Source organism: Aspergillus japonicus (assembly GCF_003184785.1).
Source record: "Aspergillus japonicus CBS 114.51 unplaced genomic scaffold BO86scaffold_2, whole genome shotgun sequence".
Lineage (NCBI taxonomy): Eukaryota > Fungi > Ascomycota > Eurotiomycetes > Eurotiales > Aspergillaceae > Aspergillus > Aspergillus japonicus.
Genome location: NW_020291639.1, coordinates 252,445 through 266,725, shown reverse-complemented (window position 1 = coordinate 266,725; position 14,281 = coordinate 252,445). Strand labels below are relative to the sequence as shown.

Below are 14,281 nucleotides of genomic sequence, written 5' to 3'. Positions count from 1 at the left end.
ACTACCTTACATCCTTCACGAGGGCATTTCAAGAGACATTGAACACTTCGCTTCTAGTTTCTTTGAAACAAATGCTTGGAAAGGTGCCTATCCTGATGAACGACGAAAGATTATAGGCACTCGGCGAGAACAAGTTGGGTTTGTAAGGTGACTATCAAGCCACACGCCCTCATAATGTTTATTATTCTAGACTCCCGTGTTCAGTGGATCTTACAGGGCGGGGAAAGAGAATTACTTTGTAGTTCTTTCCCAATGCTCTCCTAGCAACTATTGAAGTACGCCTGTACTTGTATTTCTTATGGTTAACTCCCACATGAGGAAATTACTCGCCATGATGTACGGATACGTCAGAACTCACTCTCTCTGAGACCAGTTGTGAGAGCGTCCAGCGATGAGATATACAAGCAAAATGCCATATTTGACAGTCCGTCTTCCACGGCCCAGTGTGTGGTATGGCCCAATTGCTGAAGCAAGGTGAGTGGGGCGGGAGGAGTAGTATGCAGCGCAAGCCGTTTCGGCACCTTTCATGATCAATGACGATACGGCGATCGGCCCGAAGAAGGCAAGTCCCTGAAAACCTGATACGAGCTTAACTCCTCCTCAGCCTCCTGGTGGAAGGGAACGGGGACGCCGGCCTATTTCCGACCGGCAATTGAACCCAATCTGGAAGGCATTAGGTTGCAGCCTGGAGCATGGACTCTGAAGCATCATCCGGATAAAGGCTTTCTCGGTCACCGGGGGCGAGTGGACCCGAAGGTTCACCTCACCGGCTTGCGCTTTCTTGAGCTTAGGATTTTGCTCCACAAGGAATACTAGAACCTTGAAACTGATCTTCTTGAGAAGTACTGAGTCAGTTGACATTATGACAGGCCGCCTGAAACACGAATACGGCCCGAGGGGCCTTTTTTACCAGGTTGCTTGGCCTGCACGCTCAGTACGAACTTAATACTTATAGTTACACTTATCAGCATCGAACTAGGGCTGGCGGCTGCTGGCCACCGGACGACGGCACGGAAAAGAATTTAAGCTTAAGTGTCTGGGCTAGCCCCCATCGTGCGACAAACTGACGAAGCTTAATTAACCAGCTGGGTCAAACGGTGGGTCTTGACCTTATCTGAAGTTCTGAACCAGTGCAAGACGCGCGTTCGTAGCTTGGCAGTGGCCGACTTCTCTGATCGACCATCATCTAATCTCCGAGGCCAGCGACGCGTGTATCTCCGGGTGCATCCATATCCATATAGAAACGCCCTCATCCTCCATCTCAAGTTGACTTGATCATCCACACATTCCTTTACTCACTCTGTTCAGCCCTTCCCCTCATTCTCCCACTTTTTAGTCCTCCCATCATGCGTCAATATTCGCGTGCCGCCGCGGCCGCCGTTGCTCTGGCAGCAACTGCCCGCGCCACCAATTCGTCGTCGCTGGCCACTCTCTGTACCGTCGCCCACGTCCAGTCGGCACTGCCTGCCAATGGCACTCTCCTCGGTATCGACATGATTCCCTCCTCCGTCACAGCCAAGACTGCCACCAGCTCTGGCTACGAGTATTGCGACGTCTCCGTTTCCTATGTTCACACCGGCAGCAGCGACGAGGTCGTCCTCAACTACGGCTTCCCCAGCCCCGAGATCTTCGCCAACCGTTTCTACGTTGCCGGTGGTTTCGGCTACACTCTGAGCACCAGCATCACCGGAGGCCTGGAGTATGGAGCCGTGGGGGCTGCCACCGATGCCGGCTACGGCGCCCTCTCGGGCACCACCGTCGACGAGGTCAACCTTCTCGGCAACGGCACCATCAACTGGGACCCCATCTTCATGTTCGCCTACAAGGGCTTGGGTGAGATGACTACGGTCGGAAAGCCCTTGACTCGGGCCTTCTACAACCTCGATGATGAGGCCAAGGTGTACACCTACTTCGAGGGGTGCTCGGATGGTGGCAGAGAAGGTGAGCCTTGCCTGTGCAAACGAACTCTGTAAGATACTGACCTCTCTGTCCTCTTCCAGGTATGAGCCAGATCCAGCGCTACGGAGACCTCTACGACGGCGCCGTCATCGGCGCCCCGGCCTTCCGCTACGGCCAACAGCAGGTGAATCACCTCTTCTCCGCTGTTGTCGAGCAGACGCTCGACTACTTCCCCCCTCCCTGTGAGCTGGAGAAGATCGTCAATGCGACTATCAGCGCCTGCGACCCTCTTGACGGACGTACGGATGGTGTGATCTCCCGTTCCGATCTGTGCCAGTTGGAGTTCAACCTGACTTCCGTGATCGGCGAGTCCTACTACTGCGCCGCCACGACCAGCACCTCCTTGGGCTTCAACTTCGGCAAGCGCAACGACGGTACCCAGACCACCACTACCCCAGCGCAACGCGGCAACGTGACTGCTGAGGGTGTGGCCGTCGCACAGGCCATCTACGACGGACTGTTCAACTCCCAGGGCGAGCGGGCCTATCTCTCCTACCGTATTGGCGCCGAGTTCACCGATGCCGAAACCGAGTACGACAACACCACCCAGTCCTGGGGTCTGGACATTCCCTCCACCGGTGGCGAGTTCGTCGGTCGCTTCATCGAGCTGCTTGATGTCAGCAACCTCGACAACCTGAACAACGTGACTTACGATACTCTCGTTTCGTGGATGAACGAGGCTATGGTTCTCTACATGGATACTCTGCAGACCACCCTGCCCGATCTCACCAACTTCCAGTCCTCCGGCGGCAAACTCATCCACTACCACGGCGAGTCTGATCCCAGTGTCCCCACCGCGTCGTCCGTCCACTACTGGCAGTCGGTGATGAAGATCATGTACCCCAGCCTGGGTTCCTCCAAGGCCATCGAGCAGATGAAGGAATGGTACCAGCTCTACTTGGTGCCCGGTGCCGCCCACTGCGCCCGCAACAGCCTGCAGCCCAACGGCCCCTTCCCCGAGGACAACATGGCCACCATGATCAAGTGGGTGGAGAGCGGTGTCCAGCCCACCGGTCTCAATGCTACCGTTGATGCGGGCGCGTACGACGGAGAGGTGCAGCAGCTCTGCCAGTTCCCCAAGCGACCCGTCTGGAAGAAGGGTGCGTGGAAGTGCGAGAGCGACGACGAGGGCGCTGATACCTTCTACTACACTTTCCCTGCCTTCAAGGTGCCTGTCTACTAGACACCCCTTGTGGATTGCTTCTAGCTGCTCCTTCTTCCCCTTGGGTATGAGGAGATCCTCCAGCGAGTTCACGGTTGAGCGTTACTTGGCCACTCTTTCTGGCACGCATCCTCGTTCTTGATGCCCTTTCTCTTCTTTCCATCTATTACTTAGATCTTCGATGCGATCGTGCATCTATTTTGTCTTACATCAAATATAGATAATATAATTGAAACCAGGGGTGCTCCACCTTTTCCGTGTGGATCCTGGCCTCGTCACCCCTTCCGTCACACCAAGCCTCGCCCTTAGACAGGAAGATATCTCCGAGCTTGTGCGCATGCAGGGTATAGCTTTGGATCCAATTAGCATATTGACTCACCTAACTAGCCCTTCAGTGCAGCACCCAGCCGTTTCTCGCGGTGATCAAAGATGAAAGGCCCCGCAACAGGCCCAATCTGTCACCCCCTTGATTTTAATCCTGTTTGTATGTAGTATTCCAATCTTTCGTCCGTTCCCCACTATGGCTATACTCAGAAGGTAGCTCTCTAGTCGAAGCAGACAGGTGCTACAAGTATATTTCAGATATAGTCCTCGCACTCAACCATCATTGGTAGTCAGAGCTCAAGTCCAAGGGGATACAACCAGGAACAACCAGGAAAGGTTTATTAGCCTGTGGTTTCCTTTATTTCAATATCGAGTTTGTTCTTCTGTCCACATTGCATTGTACAGGGTATACCAGAGATGCTCTCTGTGAGCCACTACCCAGAGATTTTAGCATGTTTTCAAACCCAAGTTAGCTTCCTACCTCCCTTAGAGACTCTCTCCAGGCCAGTGACCTCCGTTAGATCACGCGATGCTCTACAACCGCGATACGCATCATAGCTCATTCGTAGCAATTGACTTTGTGGCAGTGGAATTCCAAACACCATCCTAAACAGAAACCCAATCCCAATACTCCAACCTCTCGAGACCCAAAGCTCAAGCCCATCTTGCCAAACGACAACCCTCTGCCCAAGACCGTGCCCATCAAGAAAAAGTCTACAGCCCCCACCGCGCCAACCGTTCCAGCCCTTCATCCGTGAACAACAGCAACCCATTCGCATACCCCACCCCCCCGATCATCGGATACCGCCAATGGAACCACATCGGGTGCTCGGTGGCCCCGAACCACCCGAAATGCCGGTCGAGGTTGTAGCACAGGTAGTTGCAGCTGCTAAGCACCAGTAGCGAAAGGATACCTGTGAAATGTGCCGCCTTTTTCCCGTAGTGGTGGTCGACAACAAACAAGTTGATCAACCCGCCCATGGCGCCGCCCATGCCCAGCGGGCAGAAGACGAGTGTCCACAGGACCTTGTAGTAGAGGTCGCGGGTTCCGGTCATGATGAACACCCCGACCGCCAGGAAGATGGTCTCGGCGATGAGGGAGGTGAGATAGAAGAGGAGGAAGGAGCGCAGATAGATGGCGCGGCGTTTGCGGGCGGTGGGGAGGTCTGCCTCGGTGGTTATGATGAGCTGGTACGTGGTGCTTGGGGCCATTCTTCTGCTAAATTGTTGTGTGATTTAGGATTGAATGGAAAGCTCTGTGAATAGATCGAGTGCTTCGCTGCAGAGGTGATTTAGAGACTAAATGTTGGATCTCATCCTTGCGCGCATCGTGTCTTGATTGGCGCTGGGTCTTCTTGCTCGACACATCCCCCGCTTTTCTTCCTTTTGTTCTGCGTACCTCGGTGTGATTACTGATTAGATCAAGTGCCGAGGGATTGGGCGCTATAGAGAGTAATATTATCGTAGGTAGGCACAGCATTGGGTAGCGTCGACATGGTGCATAGAACGTATTGTCACCTGCTTACTCCCTTCCTCTCCCTACACTCTATTGATCCTTCGGCTTAGCTACTCAGCACATGGATTCTTTCTAGATAATCTTCTATTGCAGGTAAGTACTACTATGATGACTATAACTTTTCCGATGCTTCCCTGCCCTTCAGATTTCTCGCTGCATCGACCACCAAGGCCACCTGCGTACTCGTCGCCACCAGCTCCCCTTGTTCATTGAGGATGACCACCTCCAAGTCCGCCCGGCTACCCCGGAGCATCCGCGTCACCACATGCGACTGCAGCCACTCGACCCCCTCTTCCGGAAGCCGGGTCTTCAAATCCACATTCAAAGTGGCCGAGGGATACCAGAAGGGTCCAGCCTCAGCCGGTGCGGAAAGCGCACCGATCTGCTTCAGCCTCTGCACCTCCATCGCACCCATCCGGTTCAATGCAGGAGGGAACATGTCCGCCAAGTACAATACCGCTTCATTCGACCAGCGAGCGGGTTGTCCTCCCGGGGTGAAGCGCGCCCATTGCTCCACCACCCCCTTCACCTGATCCTCGAGTGTCTTGGCTGCCGTGAGGGTGGATACCGGGAAGAAGAGCTCCGCATGTCCGGCTGCAAACAGACCCGGTGGAGGGGACTGGTTGCGCACCCATGCACCGACCCCTCCGTTCTCCCCTAAGGCGCGGAAGTCAACCACGGGCGGAGAGAGCGCAGCCGCGCAGTGGCCGGTCACAGCTGGACCCGCTTCGTACTCTGGCGGACTCACGGTGATGTATCCGACCACCTTCACCTCGAGCGCCTGCTCTTTGTCCTTCCTGTCCTGCGGCGCATGTGGGGTTGCTGCCGAAAGACGAGGGCTCTCGCGGGGTTGCGAGAGGGATACGTGGATCGTGCTGATCCTCGTCCCGATTTTGACTTCCTGGACGGTCAAGATGGCGGGGCCGGCGAGTGTCCGTCGCAGGAACGACAGTTGCAGACCGATCGGTTCGGCCTTGCTTGTTTGGCGAGCGAAGTGAACAGCCGCGGTTCGATGGAAAATACTCATCGTGTAGCCTCCGTGCGGTACTACCGAAACTCCCAACAATCCTGGTGAGCCTCTGCAGATGATGGGTATCGCAGGTGAGGGGGAGGATCTATGTCTTCTTACCTTTCCCAATACACCATGCCGGGTCAAGACATGCGGAGTAGGTATTCGGACCGATCGGGGTCACGGTGATTGCTTTCTCGAACAGTGGGGAGTGCGCGGGCTCTGCCATTGTCCTCGACCACGAATAACTGAGTCCGAATTGCAGTATAAGGCAGAGTACAAGAAATATGCAGCAGTTCTGGCACCACAGAGAGAGGCAATGTAAACCTCTAGATCAGCACTACCTGCCAGTCACGTCATCTGGTAAGCACGAGTGCAAGGACTTCAACCTCGGCAGTTTACTTGGGAATGGTCGATATTTATCAGCACAATTTAATGCGTGTGTTGGGTTACTGTACTGTACAGGTGTGTATAGCTAGTATTCAGGGTACGGTATAGGACTCCTTCGGGCTATCGTATGTCAGGAACAATTAGTGGAATGAATGTTAACAGGATTGACAGAACAGAAAGGCATGCGACATGCGACATGCTGTGCCTTCAACGGCGAGTTAAAGCTTAGTCTCCAATTAAAGAAAGTCTTGGTCCATCCCAAGTTGCATATAAACCGATGATACACTACTACCTTGCCGCCTGGTACAGTATTTCGCGCACGCATGTTCACTAATCATCTCCGGCTGACCCTCGGCTCGCCCGCCCACCAACCCTACCTTACAGCAGTAGAGGCGACACAGAACAGATTAGTCGGAAGGGTGATGCATACCTAAACCAAGTGAAAGAGTTATTGCTAGTAAGATGGCATGAGGAAATGTAGGTATGAGGTAATTAGTAACATGTTTATCACTGAGATACACATGGCCAAACCTCGACGTGTTCCCTTCTCTTTGTGGAGTGCGGGCAGCAGCGTCTGTCCTAGCGGTGAATTAGGAATCGTGGTAACTACCTTAGGGATGCGGGATAAACTGGAAGCTCTTGCTGCTTGTCCGATCTCAAAAATGATCACAGTCTGCATTCCTTCAATGCCACCACCTAAGACGAAAATGGTGTAGCTTGACTGAGAATCCCAGTCTAGTAGGGCGCTAGTTACTCTAGTCTCTCCCCGCACAACTTCACAAGGTCTTCACCTCAGCTTCTCATCCGCCGGACTCTTCGACACCTGCAGTGATCTGTGACCACACCATGAGACCACCTTCTGCCAAGGCCCGCCGGGCTGGGTTCAAAAGATCGAGAACGGGCTGTCGCACTTGCCGGTATGTAGACCCGATCTCTACACCACACCTTCAATGTAGGAGAAGGCGACTAGAAAGGACATCATCCACGGCAGAACACGACGCATCAAGTGCGACGAAACCCCAGGCAGCTGCCGCAACTGCACCTCTACTGGCCGTCAGTGTGATGGGTACGATTCCTACCGCGAGCTATCGCTCACGACCAACCGAGCAAAGCCCACTTGCCGCCAGGAGTCACCGTCGGCTGTGGCCGGCCCGATCGCGGTTGCGGTGCCGTGGGCCAGCACCTCGGACGAGCGCCGCTGCTTCGCCTTTGTCCAAGCCCGGACCCTCCCGGACGCGCTCAGCTTCTTCGACTCGGCGGTCTGGCAGCAGTTCCTGCTGCAGATGGTGCCTCGGGAGCCTGCTGTGTGGCACGCCGTGATTGCCTTGGGGGCCGTGCACCAGCAGGTCGAGGCCGGGGGTGTGATCGGTCGGGCTCCGCAGTTCTGGTACTGGATGGCCGTCGCACAGTCGGCCCGGGCCTTCGCCTGTCTGCGGAGTCGTAACCCGCGCGATCCGCAGGTCCGCGACGTGACCCTGCTCTGCTGTCTGCTGTTCGCCGTGGTGGCCACCATCTGGCAGGAATACAGCTCGGCGCTGCAGCATCTGCGGGCGGGCCTGCGGATCCTGCGCGAGAGCGAGCCCTCGTCGCAGAGTCCCACGTCCAGGCGTTGGGTGACTGTGTTTCGACACCTGGACACCCAGATCGGGATGGATGGGCCGGGTCTGTGGTACTGGGAGGAGGAAGATGAGGTAGGGGAGATTCACCCGGCCCCTGATCCATGGTGGCAGCAATCACAACAGCAGCAGCAGCAGCAGCAGCAGGGCGACCAAGCGCTTGAACTCAACGACGACCCTCTCTACGGCGCCCGCCAAGCCCTAGAACCCCTCCACAACCGCCTCTTCAAATTCATACGATGGTGCTGGCGCATGTCCCCGACCGAGCTCCAGGCCGACCACACGGCACTGGCGGCGGAGCAACTCGCCATTGCCGCGCAGCTACGGCCCGCGATGCAGCTGCTCCAGACCCTCCGCCGCCGCACCGATCTCAGCCCTAAGTCCCGACACGGGATCGAACTTCTCGAGCTTTTGGTCACCACCGCCTCGCTTGTCGTCCACACCGGCCCCCTCCACCACGACCCGGAACAATTGCAGCGCTTTACCCCGCAGTACTGCACGCTACTACGCCGGATCCAGCGATTCATCGCCGACTTTCCCCTACGACCCACGGTGACGGTCGACCTGGGGGTGATCCCGCTGCTCTTCGTGGTGGGCGATGGCTGCCAAGACTTTCGACTGCGGTGGGAGGCGCTGCAGGCGCTGCGCGACTGGCCGCATCAGGAGGGGCCGTTTCATTCGGTCGCGGTGGCGGCCTTGCTGGAGGACCGGATGGGTCGGGAGCTGAGGGCCTCCCTGCGACGCAGCACCCTGGAGAGACGGATCTCCGAGCAGGGAGGTGGTTTGCTCAGCCCCGATGGTGGCGACGATAAGCAAGACGAGGAAGCCCGGCTGGAAGAGCAGCTGCGGGAGGAACTGGCGGCCATCACGGCGTCTCGCTCTCCGGACAAGGTCCGCGAACAGGAGGCGTATGTGGCGTGGTTCTGGCGGCAGGTCCGTCGCTCTAACGACTACTGGGGGTTGGCGGGGAAGGTGAAGAATTTGGGATAGTTAGTTAGTTTCTAGTGAGCTGGACTACATCACAGACCTCGTCCGTGACAGGGAGGAGCCCCTATGTCAAGATTACTTTTTGTTTCTTGACGAATGATGATTCTCTACGGCTTTCGAAGCCATGAGTGTTCCTTGTCAATATCCCTCGGGTAGTGTCTTGATTTAATAGGATTCCTTTGTTTCCCATCCTCAGTCGATCAGAGACCTTAATACCCAGCACTGGCTATCCATAACCACGCGGATACCTTCCACATGACGCACTCCTGCGAGAACTGCTAGAAATATGGGTGGGAAAAGGTTCCAGTGAAATTCGACCGGGAATACTCGGGGTTTGCACTGTTTGAATGCAACATGGGACCCTTTCCGGTCAATTAGGGGTCTTTTATGCCCGTTCGGGTCAGCGGGTCAGATTATTCGGTATGGTCATGTGATCTGTCTGGTCACGTTCCAGCCGACATCATTGTATGACACCCTCCTCTACTTGTCGCGTTCAGATGGCTTCGTCATTTTGTGTTACTTCAACCAAACATTTTGACATACAGCATGCTAACTCGCGATCAAGAGGCTTGGATGAGACCAAATTAAACCAGCCTATCTACACAGAGAAACGTCCCCGCAGGACCGGTCGGGCTTCACCATGTCCACCAAGGAGAGAAAACCGCACCATATCGAGATCTTGGAAGATGGCAACCATCGCCACCTCATCGAACCTGAGAAGCCCGCGGGTCTCTTCGAGAAGCTGTGCAACACATTCACGCATCACACCCCTCGACAAACTCCAAGCGATCCCGTGATCCAACGTTCCGAAACCTCTGAAGGGAATGACAACCCGGAACCATTCTCCCACCGATACGGGAAATGCATCAAGATCCTGCACTACGGGTCGTCAACGTTCGTAGGCCTCTACGCCAAGAAAGCATCGAAGCACTCGGGGAAAGAGCAACTGTACGCTGTCAAAGTCCGTCATCGCTCCCCTGGAAGACTCCTGGACGAGTACCGTCGCGCAGCGATGGGGATCTCCTCGTCCGTCGTGCATCCAAACATTGTGCGCACCCTCGAACATTGCCAGAATGACAAGGGGGATCTGCACTCCGTCATGGAGTACTGCGGCGGCGGCAGTCTGCAGACCCTCCTTCTACGAGCGGGAAAGCTTTCTGCTGTGGAAGCGGATTGCTTCTTCAAGCAGCTCCTGCGCGCAGTTTTCTTTCTTCATGACGAAGGCATCGTGCACCGACGGTTGCGGGCGGAGAATGTACTGCTCACTGTCAATGGGGCAGTGAAGGTGGCACATTTTGACAGTGCCGAGTGGTTGCCCAAGGACTCGCGACCGTTGCAAAAAGCGCAACCCCCGCTGGAGCAGATCCCCTACACCGCGCCGGAGGTGCTGCGTGGCCGCGAGCACGACCCCCGGGCCACCGATGTTTGGGCTGTGGGGTTGATCTATGCGTTTATGCGGTTGGGCATGCTTCTGTGGAAGGCTGCTAGCGAGGAGGATCGGAATTATCAGTGGTATGTGCGGACACGGGAGGATGTGGAAGGGTTCACTACGATTGAGGAGTTTGGCAGTGTAAGTTTTCGAATCGGACCTCAGAAAGGGAAGGTTACTTTGCTAAAGAATGCCAGGAACGCTGCTGCAATGTGATCTATGCTATGCTTGATCCCAAGCCTGACCGCCGGATCACAGCATACGAGGCTCTTCATTCGGAATGGATCCATGAGGTTGTCGTTTGCGCTGCGGGGGAGGCGGGAGAGTGAATTGCAGTGACCAAGTCACCCACAGTGACATCAGCGAACCCCAAATTCGGTATCTGAATGCTGGGCAGATTATGATAGCTTGATCACTTCCATTTATTCTAGTATCAGGGGCAATGAAAAAGACACGAGGGAGTATCTGTCTCCAATGGATAGACGTGCCGAGACTGGGGATGAGGAGAATCGCAAGGTACAGTACATTCCACACTGTGGGACCCTCCCCTGCCCAGGTGACATACGGTTCACAATCACCATACTTACCGTAAAGCTTGGTATAGGAATGATTAGAGGCGATGTTCATTGTATTCATCAATTCTCTATCCAATATCAAATTCGACGATATAGCCAAGTAGCTATGGGTATACAGCTCAAACTCCTGGGTGGTTCGATAATCCCGAATTCCCCAGCTCTTTTCATGACAATGGGACGAGCTTCCATGAGCAGGGATACATATATCCAGTAGGTCCGAGGACAGTCCAGCATCGGTACCACGATGGATATAAATATACTCGATGCCCACCATCCCTCTGCTGCCCGAAGCACGATTCACGGGGGGTCTGCGGGGTGAGAGGCGGTTTCAGTCGATCTCCAAGATCCGATTGTTTTGCCGATCACGCAGTCTGTTCAATGCGTAGGGACTTTTGCTAGCAAATCCCACAGAGCCCTGTAATGGCTGTGGACATATTTTCTTCTGGAAACCCAGGTTCGACGGTTTCCGGAGCCGCAGCTAACGCAAAATTAGGATGCTGGTCCCCTGTACCTCGGGCTACGACTGCGGTTGTGGTGAGTTCTCATGCATTGACCGGGTTGCACGCAGAGAAAGTCCTGCTTCCAGACGGCCAAGTCCTCGCATGCCCTTCTGCTGCTTGAACGATGCCCTCTTAATGCGCCCCACCAATCGCCCCAACATCCCGTGCGATCTCGATCAACCCATCCAAGGCCTCCTTCTCCGCTGCATCGAAGTACACCACCTGGTCGGCCGACAGACAGCAGACGTTGCTGTCGTGCAACTGCCATGAGCCGCTGTCCTCCGCACTGGGGGGCTCGGGGATGAAGGCCTCGAACTCCGTTGGGCGGCGCTGCTCGCCCGAGAACTTATCCGGCAGCAGCCACCCATTGAACCACAGGGGTCGTCCATCAGTCCCCAAATGCAGCAGCTGCGGGGCGCACACGGTATACTTCAAGTCGTGCTCCTGACCCTCTGCCGTGGTGGTGGTGTTGTCGCGGTTCGCCTGAGGCTTGCCCATCACCGCGGCCGCGCCCTCATGGAAGGCGTACTCGGTATCCCCAACCAGCTCCCACCCCAGCCAGAAGGTCTCCTTATCCCCTAGACAACACAAAGCCTCTCTGATCAGCCAACACAACCCACACAACCATACAACAACACAAGCACACGCACTCACCATAAACCATATCATACACCCCCACCAACCCCCTCCTCTCATCGCCATCGCGATCCGGCCCATTCATGCGGGTGACCATCAACAACGCCACAAAATGGCGCCACTTGTCGACGACCACCACTCCGGACTCCTGCATGTGGATGCTCTGGCCCGTCCACATGCGACTCTGGCGGACCCGCGGGGAGACCGGGGCGGGGAGGACGCGCCGCAGCCACGCCCGCTTCTCGGTGCCGGGCATGAACAGCCGGTCCTTGAAGAACAACGCCCCTGTGGATTTGTAGTGTGGGTCATCGAAGAGCGCCGCCGGGTCCGCCAGGAAGAGCGCGTCCGCGTCGATGAAGATCGCCTCCCGGAAGCTGGACAGCAGGATTGCGAAGGGCTTTGCCGCCCAGCCGCGGAGTGTCCAGCCGGCATCGTCGACCATTATGCTTAGGTCGCGGGTGACCACCGAGCCGGGCAGGGCCTCTAGCTCGTCGCGGATCTCTTCGTCGAGGTCCTCGTCGCCGAGGTAGAGGATCTCGATGGGGAGGGTGCAGCCGTGGGCGCGGAGGGCGCGGATCGAGGTCGCCAGGTATGGCGCTTGGTCGTTGCCGGCTGTGAAGACGATGCCACGCCCTCCCTCGTGGAACTGCGCGTGGAGGGTCATGTGGTCGGCCGAGTAGGGGGTGGTCCATGGGAAGAGGCGTTGCGCGAGTTGGGTCAGGAAGCTGCGCGTGTTTTCGTAAGTGTGGATCGCGCTGGCTGGGGTGAGGTCGAGGTCGGCTGTGATTTCTGGGTGGTCGCGTAGGGTCCGCACGATGTCGTCGCGGATCAGCATCTGGTCTGTCTCGGTGGGGACTAGGTGGATGGCTTCCCAGGCGCGGAAGAGGGCGTCGAAGGCGCGTGTCCGGAACCCCAGGTCGCGGAGTCTCTCTTCCCCGGTCGCTGTCAGCGGGCTGGTGAGGGTGTGGGCGTGAGATTCGTCGGGGAGGGCGGCGAAGAGGTTCGCGAGGTGGTGGGTGAGGTTGTGGTTGTCTGGAGCTGTTTGGGGTGTTTGGGGTTGTACGGGGGGCACGGGGGGTATGGGGGGTCCGGCTTGTAGAGGGTCGGGCAGGGCGACCGGCTGTTGTAATGGAGCGGTCTCAGGGATGGCAAGGCTAGGTTCCAGTCTCTTCTGTATGGATTGGGCATCCTGCTGCACGGGGTGGAATTGTCGTGTCCGAAGAGTAGTCTTGCCGCAATAGACAATCAGCACGACGAGGATTAGGGCTCGAGACACAATTGCGCCTCGTCGCCGGTATTGGCGGAAATGCGATAACGGGAACATTGCACTGCGGCAGGTGTCCAGGGATCTGGCTAAGTGGTGGGTTTGCTTGAGACACAGTCGGTCAGTGCGACACCGGGTCTTATAGGCGGAAACATGATCATCAGGGACGAGAAAAAGAGGGGCGATCTGACAGGACACAGACTCCTATTTAGATCAAGCCACTGCTTTGGCCCCCTCCTTTTGATGCAGGGAGGATGCGGGTTTGGGGGCAAGAGCTGCGGCAGAATAGCCGTGCTGAAACCGTAACGGGGCTGTACTGATGCCCCCCTGATCGAAGCCCCGCCCTCGTACTTCTACTATGTAAATGCTTGGTCGGGTGGATTTCAACCACCATCGTACCTAACATCAGTATGCGTCTCGTCTGTAACTGGACTGGAAGCATAATGTGCAGTTATGCACTTATTTTACGTCAGGAGTCCGCCCATGGCTGATTAACCCACAGAGACTACACTGTGGGCGATGAGCGCAAGTAAGCATGAACGACGAGCCCTAATCACGAGATCAAGTCGTCGAGCCACTGGGCCGGGAAAAGAAAGGCAAGATTGTCGCTTGAAGGGGGGTCTTCACCTGGTTTTCTGCTTAGGAGGCCCCCTTTATCTATATACAAAAGACTCGCCACCTACCTATGAGCGACAACCACCTTTTTAGACAAGTAAGCATGGCCAGAGGCAAGAGGGCTGTGCTGTTGGGTCTTTGGCCCCGAAGAGCTACCTAGTAGCTCCTTGGCCGGGCTGCAAACCGACCGATTTTGTAATTCGGCCTCTCGTCCACGGTCGGACTCTCGTCTACTTTTTTCTGCAGGGCTCTGGAAAAACCTTCTCTCTTTGCAGCACTCACTCAGTCACTGAGTGACT

The 14,281-nt window shown here is 56.1% G+C and overlaps 6 protein-coding genes across 6 annotated transcripts; 3 read left to right on the top strand and 3 right to left on the bottom strand.

Annotated features, from left to right (window-relative positions):
• Positions 1-1,228: 1,228 nt before the first annotated feature.
• BO86DRAFT_428602 (tannase and feruloyl esterase) lies at positions 1,229-3,142 on the top strand (the record flags this gene model as incomplete). The annotated part of the gene is made up of 3 exons (XM_025675602.1): positions 1,229-1,941; positions 2,001-2,602; positions 2,639-3,142. Exons 1-3 carry the CDS (start codon positions 1,347-1,349, stop codon positions 3,140-3,142), a joined length of 1,701 nt encoding a protein of 566 aa, XP_025532713.1. The 5' UTR covers positions 1,229-1,346.
• Positions 3,143-4,159: 1,017 nt separating this feature from the next.
• On the bottom strand, positions 4,160-4,657 carry BO86DRAFT_301872 (uncharacterized protein; the record flags this gene model as incomplete). The annotated part of the gene is made up of 1 exon (XM_025667514.1): positions 4,160-4,657. One exon carries the CDS (start codon positions 4,655-4,657, stop codon positions 4,160-4,162), a length of 498 nt encoding a protein of 165 aa, XP_025532712.1.
• A 416-nt stretch (positions 4,658-5,073) lies between these two features.
• On the bottom strand, positions 5,074-6,199 carry BO86DRAFT_414869 (thioesterase family protein; the record flags this gene model as incomplete). The annotated part of the gene is made up of 2 exons (XM_025674874.1): positions 5,074-5,983; positions 6,105-6,199. 2 exons carry the CDS (start codon positions 6,197-6,199, stop codon positions 5,074-5,076), a joined length of 1,005 nt encoding a protein of 334 aa, XP_025532711.1.
• A 968-nt stretch (positions 6,200-7,167) lies between these two features.
• BO86DRAFT_384855 (Zn(II)2Cys6 transcription factor) lies at positions 7,168-9,028 on the top strand. The gene is made up of 2 exons (XM_025670973.1): positions 7,168-7,277; positions 7,352-9,028. The coding sequence occupies exons 1-2, from the start codon at positions 7,207-7,209 to the stop codon at positions 8,964-8,966; spliced, it is 1,686 nt and encodes a 561-aa protein (XP_025532710.1). The 5' UTR covers positions 7,168-7,206; the 3' UTR covers positions 8,967-9,028.
• Positions 9,029-9,603: 575 nt separating this feature from the next.
• On the top strand, positions 9,604-10,721 carry BO86DRAFT_394610 (kinase-like protein; the record flags this gene model as incomplete). Its single annotated transcript, XM_025673227.1, has 2 exons — positions 9,604-10,533; positions 10,590-10,721. The coding sequence occupies 2 exons, from the start codon at positions 9,604-9,606 to the stop codon at positions 10,719-10,721; spliced, it is 1,062 nt and encodes a 353-aa protein (XP_025532709.1).
• Positions 10,722-11,599: 878 nt separating this feature from the next.
• BO86DRAFT_414867 (putative alpha-1,3-mannosyltransferase) lies at positions 11,600-13,809 on the bottom strand (the record flags this gene model as incomplete). The annotated part of the gene is made up of 3 exons (XM_025674873.1): positions 11,600-12,045; positions 12,122-13,141; positions 13,767-13,809. 3 exons carry the CDS (start codon positions 13,807-13,809, stop codon positions 11,600-11,602), a joined length of 1,509 nt encoding a protein of 502 aa, XP_025532708.1.
• Between the last annotated feature and the right edge of the window lie 472 nt (positions 13,810-14,281).